The 18,825-nt window shown below is 39.7% G+C and overlaps 1 protein-coding gene across 1 annotated transcript; it reads right to left on the minus strand.

Annotated features, from left to right (window-relative positions):
- Window positions 1-3,130: 3,130 nt before the first annotated feature.
- On the minus strand, window positions 3,131-16,675 carry LOC139460664 (riboflavin kinase-like). Its single transcript, XM_071242144.1, has 4 exons — window positions 16,571-16,675; window positions 11,333-11,484; window positions 9,982-10,084; window positions 3,131-6,380 (listed from the first exon to the last, which is right to left on the minus strand). Exons 1-4 carry the CDS (start codon window positions 16,656-16,658, stop codon window positions 6,274-6,276), a joined length of 450 nt encoding a protein of 149 aa, XP_071098245.1. The 5' UTR covers window positions 16,659-16,675; the 3' UTR covers window positions 3,131-6,273.
- Between the last annotated feature and the right edge of the window lie 2,150 nt (window positions 16,676-18,825).

Consider the following 18,825-nt stretch of genomic DNA (forward strand, 5'->3'; position numbering starts at 1 on the left):
GCCAGACAGGGTAACAACAAGTACCATCCTTTAACGTCTTTTGGTATGACGCGGCCGGGGATCGAACTCCGGACCTTCCGCTCTCCAGGCGGACGCTCTACAACTAGACCACGGATCAAAAACAGTGGATCCAGTCAAAAATCAAAAAGTCTCGTTCTGTTGTCACAACACCATTACAGAAAATAGTTAGATATCAGTCATGTGCCAAGAAATCTTTTTTGAAATAAAATGTCATGTTCCGTTTCAAAAGAAATATTTTATTACATTTGAATTGGTCTTTGCAATTCAACTGCTGAATCACTTACCATATTCGACGTAATAAGCGCCTATGCCGATATTTGCTAATAAATTGGCCAATGAACAATCGTAATTAGCACCCCTTCTGATTGATCAATGAGCCCAAGACTTATTTATTCGCGTATAATAGCACTCATGTGTTATATGCACACTTAATTATGGGCAATTAAATTCTGGAAAAATATATCTGTCGTACATAAACATTTCATGCTGTCAGCATAAACCACAAAATTTATCTTTTAACTCTGTTTTTTCTCCACTAAAATAATATTCTAATAAGAACCCCCTATTTCTAATTTTGAGAGCGCCCTGGGCGCCCTTTCGTCGAAAACGGTAATATCTTATTATCCAGTGCATTAATCTCAAGGTGTAGGTAGGTGGGAAAATTTATAGAAGACATTTTAATCTAGTTGTTGACAGTGAACTTTTGAGACAGTCCCTTAAATTCAAATACAATCGGAACACACTTGTATGACTAGGGACCCAAGTTTCTAAGACTGGTGTATATGCAACATTGTATAACATAATAAATGAGGTTAACACTGACTATTATGTCCACATTGCCCGTATTACCAGCAGATGTTATATAACCCACTTTCCGAACCAAGGCGGCCCAGCTACAAAGAAACTACTTTCTATACAACTAGTGTGGTGGTCAACTACACAGCTCTCAACAAAAGTACCCTTCAACCATGTACTGCTGAACACAATAAGTCTGAACCTCGAAATAATATCAACAGTCTTTTACCAGATGCAAAATGATGTGTCAGAGAATGTGAGATGTGTGAGAATGGATGCAAATTCTGTAAATCTTGAAATTGACGCGAGCATGAATTAAAATTAGAAAATGCAAGTGGTCTTTGCTCACATTAATTAACTTTGCATTTATGTCTCCAAAATGACTATCAACAAGACGGCCTCACTGCACACTTTGGATAGCGGAAATACCAACTTAAATATAAACACAGACAGTTTATTGAGCAGCAGTTGTAACAAGTGTGTAACAATGTCATCAAACAATAGGAATTACACAATGGGGATCCGGCGAGTTATCACTGCTGGGGTTAAGAGTTCTACTGACTCCGGGGCCAGTCATCTAAGGTGCCGCGATTCGCTGTGCAGAGTTGCATCCCTTGGGCACGCCAGAGACCTATGATTGTGGGTTCAAATCCCGGTTTGCCCCGATTATGTTTCTAGGTTTGTCAGAACCATAACCGTGCTCGTGGTTTTCACCGAAGTGGTTAATGTCTGAGACCTGCATCACTTCGGGCTTTCCTCCCACATTAAGCTGACATGCAGTGATATAACTGGAATACTGTTAAAAGTGGCGTTAAACCCTACTCGCTCACTCTACCGGCTTGTGTCAAACTAGACAACGTTGAACACTCCAGCAGTCCAGATAAACGTCCCCCACACAACAAAGCGTCAAACGCCGACACGACCCATCGCTCACAGATAAGCTTCATCACACTCCTCAGATCTACAACATTGTCTTTTCATCTGCCTTCAAGTTTAATGACACCTTCTCCGCATACCAATCAATGAACTTTCGTTGGTTCAATTATCTTATTTCCTTTGAATTTCCTTTATGCCAGTCAACAGAATAAACATATAAACTGTGTTTTGTTTTTAGGAAAACACTGTTTATCGTTTTTACTGAAGTGCTCTACTCAGCGTTAATAAGCAGTTCTATTTGCTGTTTTTGGACTAAGGTCAGGTTGGATTAAGGTAAAGATATGCATCATCCCACTGGGGATGGGGTAGGGGGAGTCGTATTAATATTGAGTTGCATTTTCGACTAGGGGTCAAAAGTCATATTAATTTGGAAACGCATTAATTTCAAGACTTACAGTATATACATTGCAAGTCCTGCGGAGTGTAAAAATTAAAAAATAGTTTGAACTAATTCACATAAATTATAGATTGCATTTTACACAAAACTGACATTTCTCCTCTGGTGAGAAATACACTCAATGTTGACTACATCCAACCAACATTGAAATGCCCATCCATACTCACTGACAAAAAAAACGCGAATAGCATACATGTTAGTTATTATATGAAAAATTACTCATATTCACAAGATATTAGATTTGTTTGATGCACCAAAGAGCTGTTACGCTGTGTGAACTAACGCTCATGAATGCATCACATGTGATGTCATAGATCCATGACTCGAGATGCACAATTTGCCTCTCGCAAGACTAGCGTGTAAAGTTTGGAAATCACATGCAGCATATCGTGATAAGAAAAAAGACACCCTGTGGTAACACTTGACTGATTGTACGTGTTGTCATTAAGTGGTACACGTTGGAAACATCTCTTCTTGACGTACACACTTCTCTTTATGTTTCTATATATATGTTCCATGTTTCTTTTGTCCTTGAGTGTACAATAGGTTTAAATCCTTGGTCAGTTGGCTTGCTGTAATTCATGGTCAGGTAATGGACTCTGGTCCCTTCACTAAAAAATATAAATAAAACATCCCTGTGCCATAAGGTTTTTTGTACCTCAGAATGAGACGAAAGCACTTTTCAACAACTTCAGCTGATGAAGCAGAACCACAAACATTGCTCCTGAGAATGATTCAAACACTTCCCCCACAACCCCCTTCCCTTACCCCCCTCAAGTTATAACTTTAAAAAAGAACCGAGTTGTCAGAAGAGGCTGAGACAGCATGTAATTTTCAACCTTTGAGATTAACGTCCTCAGGTTGAAAGAATTCTAAAATACACACCACTTGTTTGTGATTTACACATTAAAGGGACTTTTTGCGACTTTAGATAATGCATGAAATAATTTCTCAGTGTCACATCTCAAACCCAACCTTCAGTCTTGTTTTTTAATAGATGAAAATTAAAGAGAAAGCTTGTGTGTTTTTCTTATGGATGAGTTGCAAAATACTAATTGGCAGCTTGATTAGACAAGAATCAAGTGTATATCAAAGCCTAGATTACTGTATAAATATGCCTCAGTCATATGAAGCCAACCACTCTCCTACCCAGGGCTCTTTCCGTCACGTTGTCACATCTTGCACAGTCCGTTCATGTGTTTTCATCTGTTCCCTTTGGATGAGTCTACACATTTAGATAAACATACATCATGAGAAAATGTCCTAAAATATGAAAAACTATTTCCATTTGCGTATTTATCCTCCTGTCCGCGAAGCCTTGGGGGAAGGTAGCGAAATGGTCACTTTCATGAGTAAAACTATATTGTATAACAAGTATATATGTCACTGTCACAGTTCTAGTAGTATATCTATAAAATTATGCAAAACAATTGTAAAGCACCCGAAAGGCTTGGTTAGACTCGTCTGCACAGGATAAGTACATTTGTTTCCAAACAAGAGAAAAGTCTGGTCAGTGATAAGCCTACACCAGTATGGTCACTGAAGCAGAAACAGTGAGTGAGTGAGTGAGTATGGTTTTACGCCGCTTTTAGCAATATTCCAGCAATATCACGGCGGGGCACACCAGAAATGGGCTTCACACATTGTACCCATGTCGGGAATCGAACCCGGGTCTTCGGCGTGACGAGCGAACGCTTTAACCACTAGGCTACCCGACCGCCCCGAATCAAAGCAGAAACAGAATTGGGTGAGCAGAGTTAGTAAGCTCAGGGGTTACGGGCTACTGTTCATAAACTAAGCTTCAGAACGGTCAACGTCCTGTCCCTTTAAATTTAAGTTGCCTAAAAAGCAAGAAAATAAGACGGTGCATGATTATCCAATTTAGGCTTGTCAGCATGCATACCGTATTTGATGTAATAAGTGCCCAGGGCTCTCTCAAAATTAGAAATAGGGGGCTCTTATCAAAATACTAATTTGGTGAAAATAACAGAGTTGAATTTTTTTTTCGTGCTTTATGCTGACAGCCTAAAATGTTTAAATACGACAGATGTATTTTTCCAGAATTTAATTGCCCATAATTAAGGGTGCATAAATAAGTCTTCAATCGGAAGGGGTGCTAATTGGGATTGTTCACTAGCCAATATATTTGCAAATATCGCCGTGGGCGCTTATTAGAGCGGGGCGCTTATTACGTCGAATACGGTACCTGTATTTCCTTACAGATCTTTACTTATTGATGGAATGAAGGCTCCACATGCATAAACTCTAATGTGTGACTATTGCACTAAAGTGCCACACACTTAGAGCCACATATGACTAGATGCAAGTTTGAGGTCACAAAATTTCAAGCAGAATTATTTTTAAAGGTCTGCTTTTTGGTAGGTGTGGGATGATACACTGATGCAAATTTTTACTTCTAGGGAAAGTATTCATTACAGTCGTACACTGAGTAAACCTAAATGTTTGCTTCAATAACTGTTATCCCACACACAAATTAGAAGCGAAAACGTAAATATTTTTATCCACTGTGCCACATGTGACACTGCCAACTGTAAATCGTTGGTGTGCCAGGTATCTGGCACATCCTGTGCTTGAAAAATATGTCATAAGCACCACAGATGAGAGCACATGCACGTATCATGATACATATCGGATCGAGCAAGGTACCATAATACCAGATCGCACATGATACATTACTTCATACACAATCAGAGGCTCAACAATCTATCGATTCTAATTTACAGAGATTCTCGTACATCAGATCGTATACATTCTGAGGCTCAATGCTGAAAGATTACCCATCTACCTGACACTCACTGACAAGTGGAAGATTGAGCCTAACACTTGCAAAGTCTTGGCAATATCCGTTATACCCGTCGAGTCTTATCAAAATCTGTTACACTGCAGAGTCTCGGCTAAATCTGTTACGCCTGCATAGTCTCAGCTCAAGAAGTTGCAACACGCAGAGTTTTGGCTAAATCAGTTACACCTGCCAAGTCTAGGCTCAAACTGATACACCTGCATAGTCCTGGCTAAATCAATTACATCTGCTAAATCGGCTAAATCAGTTACACCTGCAAAGTCTCGGCTATATTCCTTATACCTGCAAAGTCAACACACAGAGTTTTGGCTAAATCAGTTACACCTGCCAAGTCTAGGCTCAATCTGTTACACCTGCATAGTCCTGGTTAAATCAATTACATCTGCTAAATCGGCTAAATCAGTTACACCTGCAAAGTCTCGGCTATATTCCTTACGCCTGAAAAGTTTTGGCTAAATCAGTTCCATCTGCAAAGTCTTGTCTAATTCACAAAGTTGAAACTTGCTAGAGGGAAATAAATTATCCAAACTGTTAGTAACTGTCAATTTGGACACAGGTCACCAGTTATCACAAGATGAGATCAAATTATTATTTGACAAGAAAATTTGAATGTTACACACATCACACGTTACTGATCTTCGCCTCATTGATGCTGTTGAAAGCAGTTCCGGCACATATTGGTAAAACACTCAAGTGGAATATTGATTCATGTTTTGAAATAAATATACACCATAATATTTCTGAACTAAAACCATTGTAAAACATAATATCAATGTTGCCAAATTTCCAAATTTGACACTCTGAGTAAATAATTGCTCTGATGCGATACCTCTCTGACTGAAAATCTGGCAAACCCTCAACGGGAGAAAATGTTTCGAATCAGCCAATCACTGCATCTGAATTCTCGATACAAGCAAGCAAAGCTATCAGGGGTGCATGTCTGAATTTTGTCTCTCAAAAACAAATAAAAAGGGACAGTTCCAAATGGAACATAATAAAAGCAGAACCATTAATATTGTTGTGGAAACTTTGTACACCCCTCTATTGTTTCTGAAAAGTGACGTGACATCTTCACCCAAAGGTGTTAACAACCGAAGGCATATTAGTGTTTTTTTTATTTGAGATCAACTTTCCGAATCATGATGGTTAACCTGACATGACCTCCTACAGAGGGTTGACCCAACACGTCCTCCTTTGGAGGGTTTGTTTAATTTTCATGCAGAGATATATATGTATGGTTGTCAAAGTTCTGATTTTAATGAGGTTGGACGATTGTGTGTATGAAATCTACAGGAAGCCATCATCAAGAGGTTGCAAAGAAGTTGTTGACTTTAAAGTGCTGTACTTCTGGTTCATCCAGCTTCTTGTCTGTTTCTGATATATCGTTTCTTATGGCCGTAATTAATTCATCTGAAACAGTAAGAAAAAGATGCATTAGGATTATGTGATGACTATTCATATGAATATCAGAGATCTCAAAGTGAGTTTCCTTCACCCTGGAACTCTACCCACGATGCAGCTGAAGTGGGATGGGAGTCCCGAAACCAGGCTTAGTTCATGAACATGAACCTTAATAAACAGTGAGTGAGTGAGTGAGTGAGTGAGTGAGTGAGTCAGTCAGTCAGTCAGTGAGTGAGTGAGTGAGTGAGCAACTGGGTGAGTGAGCTAGCGAGCAACTGAGTGAGTAAGTGAGTGAGTGATCGAGCAACTGAGTGAGTGAGTGAGCGAGCAACTGAGTGAGTGAGTGAGCGAGCAACTGAGTGAGTGAGTGAGTGAGTGAGTGAGCAACTGGGTGAGTGAGCTAGCGAGCAACTGAGTGAGTGAGTGAGTGAGTGAGCGAGCAACTGAGTGAGTGAGTGAGCGAGCAAGCGAGCAACAGAGTGAGCAAGCGAGCAACTGAGCGAACGAGCGAGCGAGCGAGTGAGTGAGTGAGTGAGTGAGTGAGTGAGTGAGTGAGTGAGTGAGTGAGTGAGTGAGTGAGAAAGTGAGGTTTTAAGCCGCTTTTAGCAATATTCCAGCAATATCACGACGGGGGACACCAGAAATAGGCTTCATACATTGTACCCATGTCGGGATTCGAACCCAGATCTTCGGTGTGACATGCGAACGTTTTAACCACAAGGCTACTCGATTGCCCCTTGAGCCACATGAAAGCCTATTTGCGCCACACACTCACCTATGTACTGTGAAGAGTTACCTCTCTTAGCTGTGTCAGGATGTGCCTAGAATTTGATCCTTCGTTTCTCAGCACACTGTGATTGTGGGTTACACTTAAGTTATTAACGTGCACATGCTACCCGACGGCCCCTTAACCTTAAACAAGGCACAAAATCATTATTTAGGGTGCTCAATACAATGAGTAGAAACTGTCCATAGTAATATAAGTGCTCGCCAAACTGCCTAATACATGTAGTTCAGGTGTCATAAGGACTAGAACACATATGCCATTTTAAGGGGTTTGATATATGTTATCATTATAAGGACTAGAACACATATGCCATTTTAAGGGGTTTGATATATGTTATCATTATAAGGACTAGAACACATATGCCATTTTAAGGGGTTTGATATATATCATCATTATAAGGACTAGTGGACTAAAAATGTAAGTTTCTATCAAGGTATGTTGTCTTTTTGTTTGTTTGTTTGTTGTTTAACACCTCACTCAGCAATATTCCAGAAATATATGACGGAGGTCTGTAAATAATCAAGTCTGGACCAGACAATCCAGTGATCAAGGTATGTGTAAGTATTGTTCATTTTTATGGTGTGAACACTATGGGATTTATCTGAACCTGCTGAGAGGCCAATATTCGATCCCAGGTCAGCAGCAAATGTCTAAAAATTCCCAAAAATGAATCATAAATTTTCCAATTCATATTGTAATTAACAACTAATTTTATGGCTATGGACAGGTGGTGACCTATATTTCATTGATAGCATGAACCAATAAAGAGTAAGAGGTTTTAATTCATATTGTAATTAACAACTAATTTTATGGCTATGGACAGGTGGTGACCTATATTTCATTGATAGCATGAACCAATAAAGAGTAAGAGGTTTTAATTCATATTGTAATTAACAACTAATTTTATGGCTATGGACAGGTGGTGACCTATATTTCATTGATAGCAGGATCAATAAAGGGTAAGAGGTTTTACTGCTTAGCTTTATAATATTGCACTGAATGAAATTTCATAATAAAATGTAAAGAAACCTCTGAATTTAAGAAAATAAGAACTTCAAAAATGTGTTTATTCAACATTGCATGCCTAGCTCACTTACTTTTGATTCTTAGATTAACCCTTGATATACCGGTAAGTGTCAACAGCTAGTGCCATACAATGACACAGAATACCATGCCAGTGAGATGTGACATACTATTAAAACCAGCTGCATGCAGATACAATGATAAATGGACAGTAGCCTCAAGCCTGGATGATCACAAGCTGTTTCAGCTACTAGTGATGTGGGATTTTGAGTTAGATATATCGGCAATTGATAATCGTTTTGATGGTCACGACCGAATCTCTAAACTGATTATCTGATCAATCGCTCTACCACTGTCAATATTCATAGTGAGTGAGTGAGTGAGTATGGTTTTACGCCGCTTTTAGCAATATTCCAGCAATATCACGGCGAGGGACACCAGATATGGGCTTCACACATTGTACCCACGTCGGGAATCATCACAATATTCATATGATAGCATGTTTTGCAAAATCAACAATATTTATCTAGACATACAGTCTGGAATTTACACAAGTAGTCAAAACCTTGGAGTGAGTGAGTGAGTATGGTTTTACGCCGCTTTTAGCAATATTCCAGCAATATCCCGGCGGGGGACATTGTACCCATGTCGAGAATCGAACACGGGTCTTTGGCGTGACGAGTGAACGCTTTAACCATTAGGCTACTCGACCGCCCCTCAAAACCTTGGATGTGTCAAACCTATTTATTTTCATTAGTCCAGTCGTTTCTTAGATGGCACAACTTCCCGAGGCAAGAGAGTTAACTGACTATAAAAATCCAGTTTCCACCCTTGCCGAACTGGGCTGATATTATGGAGTTATATTATGGCTGGACTAACGAGTCTATGCATAGTCCAATCAAAATCGCGCAATGAAATTGAAATCCGGTTCGTAAACTGTCATGCAGATGTTGATCGATTGCAGGATTTGTAAATCATGTGCACCGCCAACTTGTTGTCAACAAATATTTTCCAAATCTTTTCATGTTTTAAATCAAGGTGCTCACTTGATTTGATGCAGTTAATGATTAAAGACCTGTTTTATCACAATATAGATCTTGATTATCGATCAGATCGTTTTGACTTGGCACCGCCGTTTTGTTTGAAACAAATGCATGTGATACGAGAGGTGGAATCTGATTGGTCCATAAAGGAGGCTTAGTAGGGACATACCTCGTAATAACCACTGGTGGCGCTACGATCGAGCCCAGGAATTCCAGCCTAGTTCACGTGGAAACTGGACTTTTAAAGTAAGTTAACTCACTTGCCTCGATGACGATGGCAAGGCCCGACACAAGCTCACTCAACTTGGGGATGGACAGAGGCATGGTCTCGGCATGTGCACATTAATAACTTGGGTGTAACCCACAATCACAGTGTGCTGAGAAACGAAGGATCAAATTCTAGGCACATCCTGACACAGCTAAGAGAGGTAACTCTTCACAGTACATAGATGTGCGTGTGGTGCCAATAGGCTTTCATGTGGCTAAAGGGCCAATCGGGTAGCCTTGTGGTTAAAGCGTTCGCTCATCACACCGAAGATCTGGGTTCACAATGTGTGAAGCCCATATCCGGTGCCCCCCACCGTGAAATTGCTGGAATATTGCTAAAAGTGGCTTAAAACCAAAGTCTCACTAATGTGGATCAAGTTTACTTTTAAACTGCACTACTACAAGATGTGTGTAGCGAGTCGTGGGCTCATCTTTTGACATCTTTGTAAAGTAATAGAATTTGTTTATCAAAAAGGGAGACAACTCTCACCTAGAGATGCAAATGTCGACATGGGCCGGATGTAGCCCACCATTACAATCTTCAGTCGTGATCCATAAAAATCTTCCGGGAACTGGTGCATTATGTGTGTTTCCTGAAAATACACCAAACATCCAGCAATACACGATAAAATCACACAAAAGCAGAGATCATCAAGTCTATTTTTACTTCACTATGGACAAACCCCCCCTGTTGTGACTTGTGTCTCTCTCTTAAACCTGTAGAAGCCATAGTATCAATGAACAAGGAGTTGGCTTACAGTCTTCAACGTCCATATTCCTACAGTGGGACAGTTCAGTGCAGGTGCTTGTCATCCATCTTGAGTTTCCACCCCACCCATACCCACCTTGATACTGATAGTTCCCAATAGCCACTGATGTCTTGTCACACAACAACCACACACTCCTGACACAAAATATTGGTTCTGGTTTGTTGTTAAACGCCGCACTCAGCAATATTCCAGCTATATGACGGCGGCCTGTAAATAATCGAATCTGGACCAGACAATCCAGTGAATAATATCATGAGCATCGATCCACACAGTTGGGATCTATGACATGCATCAACAAAGTCAGCGAGCCTGACCACCCGATCCCGTTAGTCGCCTTTCTACGACAAGCATAGTCACCTTTTACGGCAAGCATGGGTTGCTGAAGACCTATTCTACCCCAGAATCTTCACGGGTCCACAAAATATTGCGTCCTGTATGCATAACAGAAAAGAATGGACGCAACAATAGTCACTGACTGTTCCAATAGAGGCACAAGAGCACTGACTATTGATGTATATTTCATTTACCTGATTTAACTGGAACATATTTACCTGATTTATCTGGAACATATTTATTTGATTTAACTGTAACATATTTATTTGATTTAACTGTAACATATTTAAATCAAATAAATATGTTACAGTTAAATCAAATATATTTGTTCCAAATAAATCCAATAAATATGTTCCAATTAAATCACATAATTGGAACACATTTATTTGATTTAATTGGAACATATTTGATTTATCTGATTTAACTGGAACATATAATGATATATATTTAATTTATCTGATATTTCTGTTCTGATACAAAATACTATCCATGTTGAGATAGTCCATGTGAGATCTTCTTTACTCAGTCTTTAAATTTTGATTCAAACAAAAAGAAGCATCAGACATCACCAGAGACATATATCGGTATACCGTCTCCGGCATCACACATAGAGTTTGTATTTCATTTGCTGTAGGTACAGTGGACACCCTGGCACCCTAAAAATCATTACCAGGAGTCCCCAGGACCCGCAAGTATTCAGAGCTGGGTAAATCTGTGCACACAACGCCCCCCACGTACCATGGTCTTCTTGGTGTTCTTGTAGTAGGGGTTCCAGCCCACACTCATGCACATCTTGTGTACGTCTCCACCGTCCACGTTGGCCCAGCCGTAGTAAACTCCAGTCGGCAGATCTGCCGGAAGCTTCTCAACAATATCCTCGGGGAAGTTGGCTGAAATATACACACATATATCATTATTTTTTATATTATTATTAAGATGATGTTGTTTTTTTTACAACAGTGAGTGAGTATGGTTTTACGCCGCTTTTAGCAATATTCCAGCAATATCACGGCAGGGGGACACCAGAAATGGGCTTCACACATTGTACCCATGTCGGGAATCAAACCCGGGTCTTCGGCGTGACGAGCGAACGCTTTAACCACTAGGCTAACCGACCGCCCCAGTTTTTTACAAGACGTGACTTTCACCATGTTCACCTAATCAGAGTTCATTGCACTATGATTTGTCACACATTGTTTTTGTTTAACGCCACATTCAGCAGTATTCCAGTTAAATCATCCCAGCATGTAAATAATACAGTCTGGACCATACAACCCAGTGATTGATATTATGGTATGATTGGGGTATGATAGCACAAAGTCTGACCATAGGATTCATTTCGTCAACTGTTATTGTAAGCATAGGTTACTGGGGACCTCCGCTCTAACCCAGAATCCCCAGTGTGTAATTTGCAGTAAGATCTCACAGATGAAATGCGCGGAAAACTGAACCAGTTTTGAATACATGTACAGGGTTTTAAATCCTTGGAATTTCAGTGAAAAGACACAGTCAAAAAACATATTTGGGATACCACACTTTTGGTCAGGGATACCACACTTGATTTGTAAGTGATTTCTAAGGGACCAGTTCAAAAGTTTGATGTCGGATAAAAAATTAAGTTTAGGGGTGCCCCAGGGTCCTGCACGTTTTCCATCTGACAAAATCAACTAACCTGATTTCTCAATGTTCTATTTAGTAACTGAACTAAATCGATCCTATTTTCATTCATAAGCTGTTAGGAGTTATCTTTAATAAAAAAGTCTTTCCACAATGTAGAATTTTATCATAGCCGTCATAAGTCCATCTGGTGCAGTGTGTTATATATGATTGACAGATTTGCTCGGTAAAAACCGTACAAATGATTATCCACACTTCGTAAATAAACTTTCTGAAAAAAAGGACAAAAACTTTTCAGAATTAAGGGTATGTCTCCAAACATAAGGAATTAAGTTTTTTATCCGACATCAAACTTTTGAACTGGTCCCTTGGAAATCACTTTCAAAAAATATACTGAGACGATGTTTATATTACCTAGCCATTGACGTTCCTTAACAAAAGTAATGTGGACAAACATGTCAACTGAACATATGAAAATAATTCGAGTTAGTGAGTTTATTTTAAGAAGGTCACATCTCTATTTCTCATTCTCTAAATGACTGAGTAAACAGATTGGTTTTAACATTGCCTTTAACAGTATTCCATATGTGAGTGAGTGAGTTGGGTTCAACGCTGCTTTAAACAGTTTTTCCATTCATATCACAGCGTTTCAGATATATTGCTGGAATATTGCTAAAAGCGGCGTTAAACCATACTCACTCACTCATGTAAACATGATGATGTTACACATGTACTGTATTTCCTCTATTAGACGCTTGGTCTCCAATTGACCCTCTGTCCAAAAAAGAGATGCTGTGTCTCAAAAAACGATTTTATACTGTGACAGGGGTAGAAACTATCAGTTTCAGCCCACTAGTCCTAATAATGTAACACATAGCAAACCCCTTAAAAATGGCAAATTTCTACTAGACCTTGTGATACCTTAACCATTGGGTAGTTTAGCAAGGACTACAGGACTAGTGCCAATTTCTAACGCTGTGTGATATTGGTACCTAAAAATGTTACCTGCAGATGTATGAATTGTACATTGTACATGTTGTATGAATTGAATTGTATGAATGAAGAATTTGGGATGGTAAGGTAGTGTGAGTTGCTACTGTGCCAGCAATAAATAGATGCCTGGCCTCAAAATAGATTCTGGTTCGATGGCTTGCACGAAATTAATTGATTATACAGTTTTTTGGTTTTTTTGTTTAACGCCGCTCTCAGCAATATTCCAGCTATATGACGGCGGTCTGTAAATAATCCAGTCTGGAACAGACAATAGAGTGGATGACATCATGAGCATCGATCCACGTAATTGGGATCAATGACATGCATCAACCACGTCAGCAATCCCGTTAGTCGCCTATTACGACAAGCATAGTCGCCTTATAAGGCAAGCATGGGTTGCTGAAGACCTATTCTACCCCGGAACTAATAGACCAAATACAGTTTGTTGAAAGATTTGGTAATTAACTCAAGTGTACCTGATTGACTATAAAGAGCAAGTGAACTTTACTTAACATGGCAGTCAACAAATTTCCACCAATACAACAGAAACATAGGCACCATTGATCATATCCATCTAGTCCACAATTCATTCTGAAATAGGGGTTTATGTTCAATAACTAGATTTGGGGAAAATAAAAACATTGACCAGATTTGAAATTACAAGGGTACTGGTTGTCCTTGAGGTTTGAACTATTTGAATCTAGTGACCCCTTAAATCTGCACAGTCATGACAAGAACCCCTCTACACAACCACCTGGAACTCAGCAAGGGCTTGACAGAGCAGTGGATAGTAGATAAGGGTCTTGATGGGGGGGGTTACAAGTCGGTAACCAGTCAAATTTGGGCCCCTTAATCAGTACCATAGTCTGTTATAATTCAGATAAGTTCAAACACACTTGAATAGAGGACAAGCTGTCACATTGAAACTAAAATTTGAAATCATCTCTATGCGAATGTGGATCGTCAGGCTGTCTGTAGGGAAACCCAGGAACAGCTGGTCCTACTTCGTATCATTACTGCAATTGATGTCTTGCAAATATCAAACACGGTCTGAGCGTGACCAGAGACTGGGCTACCGTCTGCAAGGACAGTTAAATAAACTTGGAGGCTGAAGGCAATATTTGTTTTACGCAATTTTGCATAAACCCTGATTGGTTAACTGTGATCTATAAAGATTTCGACAAAGGGCGCATGTTAATTAATTTCTTCAGCCAAAACAAACAGATAAAAAGAACGGCGGAACTCATCGGATGTCGTCATTTGGAAATACCCCAGATGGTTATAGTTTAATACTAAAAAAAGTATCCATGCAGTGAAAGCATTTTCGGATTGCGTCGATAATACGATTACTAGTCCCTTGTTGTCATCCACGTTTTCTCGTATAACACTACACTTGTGTATTTGTCGTCATTCACTTGATGCTCAGTTAATGAATTTATTACAGGTACAATTAGTGGTAGCACCACTTAGATTACCTGACAAATGTTCCCATTTGGCATTTATTGTGTCTGGGGTAATTATTCAATCTAAATCCAGGTTTGAAGGGAGGTGAAATGTGTGTTATGTAATATGCACGTGGCAGCCCAGCAAGAGATGAATGATCAGTTGATTTACTTTTTTTTGTAAATCAACGGATCGTTCCTAGTCATCAAAGGATTAACAGAAAATACGTTGATTGATTAATTACTGTTATCTAGCACAGTGGATATGTCAAACGTAAGTGTTTACACGTGAAGGTAGGTTTACTAAACCTAGGGAATACACTCATATCATGGTGTGAAGTACAGATGTAAAAACAACATACCTTGTTCAAAGGGTAACCGATAATACACTGACTGGTTGTTCATTGTTATCTAAATCACTGTTATCTTGCAAACTGGATATGTCAAAAGATTGTTATCTATCACTCAATGGATTTTTTAGGAACCGTGGACGTTATGAAAATAGTTGTCACGTGGGCTTTCTCAACCGACCCTTGAGACTTGACACCTACCGGTATGTGAAACACCTAGCGCAATCCAAGTGATCATTTGAGAAACGAACACGGGTTATAATATCCTGAAACGATATATATCTTTTTAAATATTTGATTGTTACAGAGGCACATGACATCGAATAAGTTTCTTTGTCCAGCTGCAGACGAGTGGGATATTGTTCCTTTGTGTGGATATTCACGGATACATTCCTCGAACAAGGAAGCTGCCCAAAATTTATACACATAAATTTGGTAGGTTGTAATCATGGTATTTTATTTTCTTTATGTTGCAAGTCAAAATTGTGTAAACGAAAATCGCAAAATTACCAAGCAAGTGACTTATCAAAACTTCGTCAACATTACCGATGCTACCCACAAAGATACCTACATTTCCTTATTATCTCGAAAACTGTATTTCATTTTGTTGATCAATGTGACCATACGCCCTTATTACTACCGGTATCCAAAAAAGTGACTAATGCGCTTACGAATGGTGCAGCAGAGGTCGCGAACTAGTCTAGATTTCTGCTATACATCCGGGTACTCACTGGGAAAAAACAGTAACAAAGGCAACAACCAGTCCCGGGGAATTGCGTTAGATCAGTGCCCCTTTAAGCAAGGGGCCACAATGATAAGATACAATGTGAAATATCAGTTTGACTTTCACAAGGATGTGATAAGACTGGTCAGGCTTCTAAAAATTCAGACCAAGGGTATTCAAATACCAAAATTTCTATGTATTTCTATAGTATAGTTGAGACATGACCCGACCTACATCACCTCTTGAGTGAAGGGCCCTTTTACAGCTCTCGAGTACCCAGCAGACACATCAAAACAGATATAATGTAGTGTCAGGATGAGTCTTAAGGGAAAAGGCCAGCCTTCTACATGTTTCAAACTCAGTTGAATCAAAAACCACTCAAAAGTCACCTCGTTCCCATTTATATTGCCAATAGCGTGTACACAAGACACAAATGACACTGAAGGGGTCGCTGTCAGCTACAGATATATACCCCAGGTGGAATGGACTCATTAACATGAGTAAGGGTACATTTCTGGCTGGGGTCATTTCTGTATAGTGTATACACAACGACCTTTTCGGCACAAATGACTGTTTACATAATATTTTGACCTCGCATATCCACTTAATATCTGGCTAACCTATTTATAAAACCACAATGTACATTTGAGATATGTGTCAGTGATTATCAAAGGCATAACAGACAAACTTGTTTTTACCGGATCACGGCTGTCACTACATATATAACTGAGTCAATCACCATGAAAAACTATCTAGAAATTTCTCACGGCAGTCAGGTTTCTCTCGTCATTGAGGGCCTAGTTATTTCATTTCTAAGTATACTCCTTTCGCTGCGATCATATCACATTACCTGTTGGAATACCGAGCTCCTTGCTGCCACGACCAAACCCTTTCACCACTTCACCATCAGCGTAGTGAGGAAGAAATGTTTCAGCCATCCTGTTCCAAACACAGATTCCACTCGTTTGCAGACGACGCTAGAGGGCGCAGGAACAAGGGAGAGCACTTTGTTTTGTGTCCGGGTCAATTGACAGCTCCGAACACTGTGGGTTGCTTATATTGCATAACAATATGATTTCTATATGCGCGGTGCGGAGCTTTGTATGCACCCGGAACAACGTTCTCCTGTTCTAAGTATTGAATGGACTGAAGCGGATCCAGGACGTGGGAACGGATGGAGTGTTTACCACTGACCGAGTTGTGAATGACATTCGGGATTAATGAAAAGTCGGGCCTTGCCGGGCATGGCAAAGATGGGCCAACGTTATTATTGACTAATTACTCCATAATCTTACATACACACATGACATTAAGAACAATCACAAACCACAAACGAACAACTTAATTGAGTTATTTCGAGTAAATCGCTTGAAAATCAGGAAGTCGGGTGTGGTTGTGCTAGGTTACATGTATAAAATGAATCGTAAAACGAAATAAGATTTGAAACGCATCAAGTACTTCCATCTATAGTGATACAAATTTCCATCTGTCCGACACAGCTGTCTATTAGGGCTGGGGCGGGTAACTCGGGTCGGGTGGGGACTGAGTAGGACCCGGTATCCACAGGACTACCCGGACGCGTGGTTAGTCACGTGATATATTGTTTAATGACAAAAAATATCTGGAACTCTATGGTTACACTACAAGTAACTAATGTTCGCATTTCTTTCTGACTATGCACCCTTTCCTTCTGACTTTTCATATGGTTTCACCTTCAGTGTATGAATGACCAGATAGTTTAATACATGTATCTAAATATGTTTTGCAAGTGCTGTGGTTAAAAAAAATCCCAATCGGACATTTTGTATTTCTTGAGACCTACAGTCGGTACTCGGATAGGGTCGGGTAATAGGGGTTGGGTACCCGGGTAGTAAATTTGTACTCGTCCCAGCCCAACCGTATATCTAACTATATACGAAGATAAAATGACAAAATATATGGCATTAAACTCATACAAGTTAGGAATTTAAAGAAAGCCATTTCAGTGAGTGAGTGAGTTGGGTTTAACGCCGCTTTTAACACAATTCCAGTCATATCACGGCGTGTCAGTTTAATGTGGGAGGAAAGCCCGAAGTGATGCAGGTCTTAGACGTTTACCACTTCGGTGAAAAACCGTCCGATTTTAAGATAAATATAGTCATAAAGTGTACCATGCTCTATAACCCATTCTATAATTACCGTGCAGGTCACTTTTAAATTATATATAATATCTGACCCTTTTTCGAGTAAATGTTATGAATCAAATTCAAACATTTCAATACTAAGTAATATTCCCTCTTGACTTGGTCTAATTAAAGCGATCTAATTTATACCATCTTTTAGATGAACAATATAGTTGTGTTCAGGAACACACTGGTTGGTTGTTCGGTTGTTTAACGCCGCACTCAGCAATATTCCAGCTATATGACGGCGGCCTGTAAATAATCGAGTCTGGACCAGACAATTCAGTGATTAATATCATGAGCATCGATCCACGCAATTTGGATCGATGACATGCATTAACCAAGTCAGCGAATCTGACCACCCGATCCCGTCAGTCGCCTCTTACGACAAGCACAGTCACCTTTTACGGCAAGCATGGGTTGCTGAAGACCTATTCTACCCCGGATCTAATAGATGCTTAATTTCAAACTGAACTTGGCAAATCATTCTTCAAATGAGTTGGATTCATTTTCCTTCATACATTCTTTAGGTCTGGGAGTATCAGTGTACAATGTGTGAAGCCCATTTCTGGTGTTACCCGCCGTGAAATTCTAGGAATATTGCCATAAAAAGCGGACTTAAGCCATACTCACAAACTCACCTCGCTTCACTACATGTACGCTTCACTAAAGGAGAAACGAGACTAAGTGCTGTTGTCAGTCTTCTTAATTCGTCACTCCAAATCCACTTTGCATGTCTGGTGATTCAAGCTGATGATGGTCGTCAATCCAGCATTTAATTATCCCAATGCAAAGAGACAATGTCCCACTCTCCAGTTCCACCATGAGCAATGAGTGAGTTTGGTTTTACGCCGCTTTTAGCAATATTCCAGCAATATCACGACGGGAGGCACCAGAAATGGGCTTTACACATTGTATCCATGTCGGGAATCGAACATGGCAC

The sequence above is a fragment of the Haliotis cracherodii genome, unplaced genomic scaffold (genome assembly GCF_022045235.1).
Source record: "Haliotis cracherodii isolate W230 unplaced genomic scaffold, xgHalCrac1.p SCAF_14, whole genome shotgun sequence".
Taxonomy (NCBI): Eukaryota; Metazoa; Mollusca; class Gastropoda; order Lepetellida; family Haliotidae; genus Haliotis; species Haliotis cracherodii.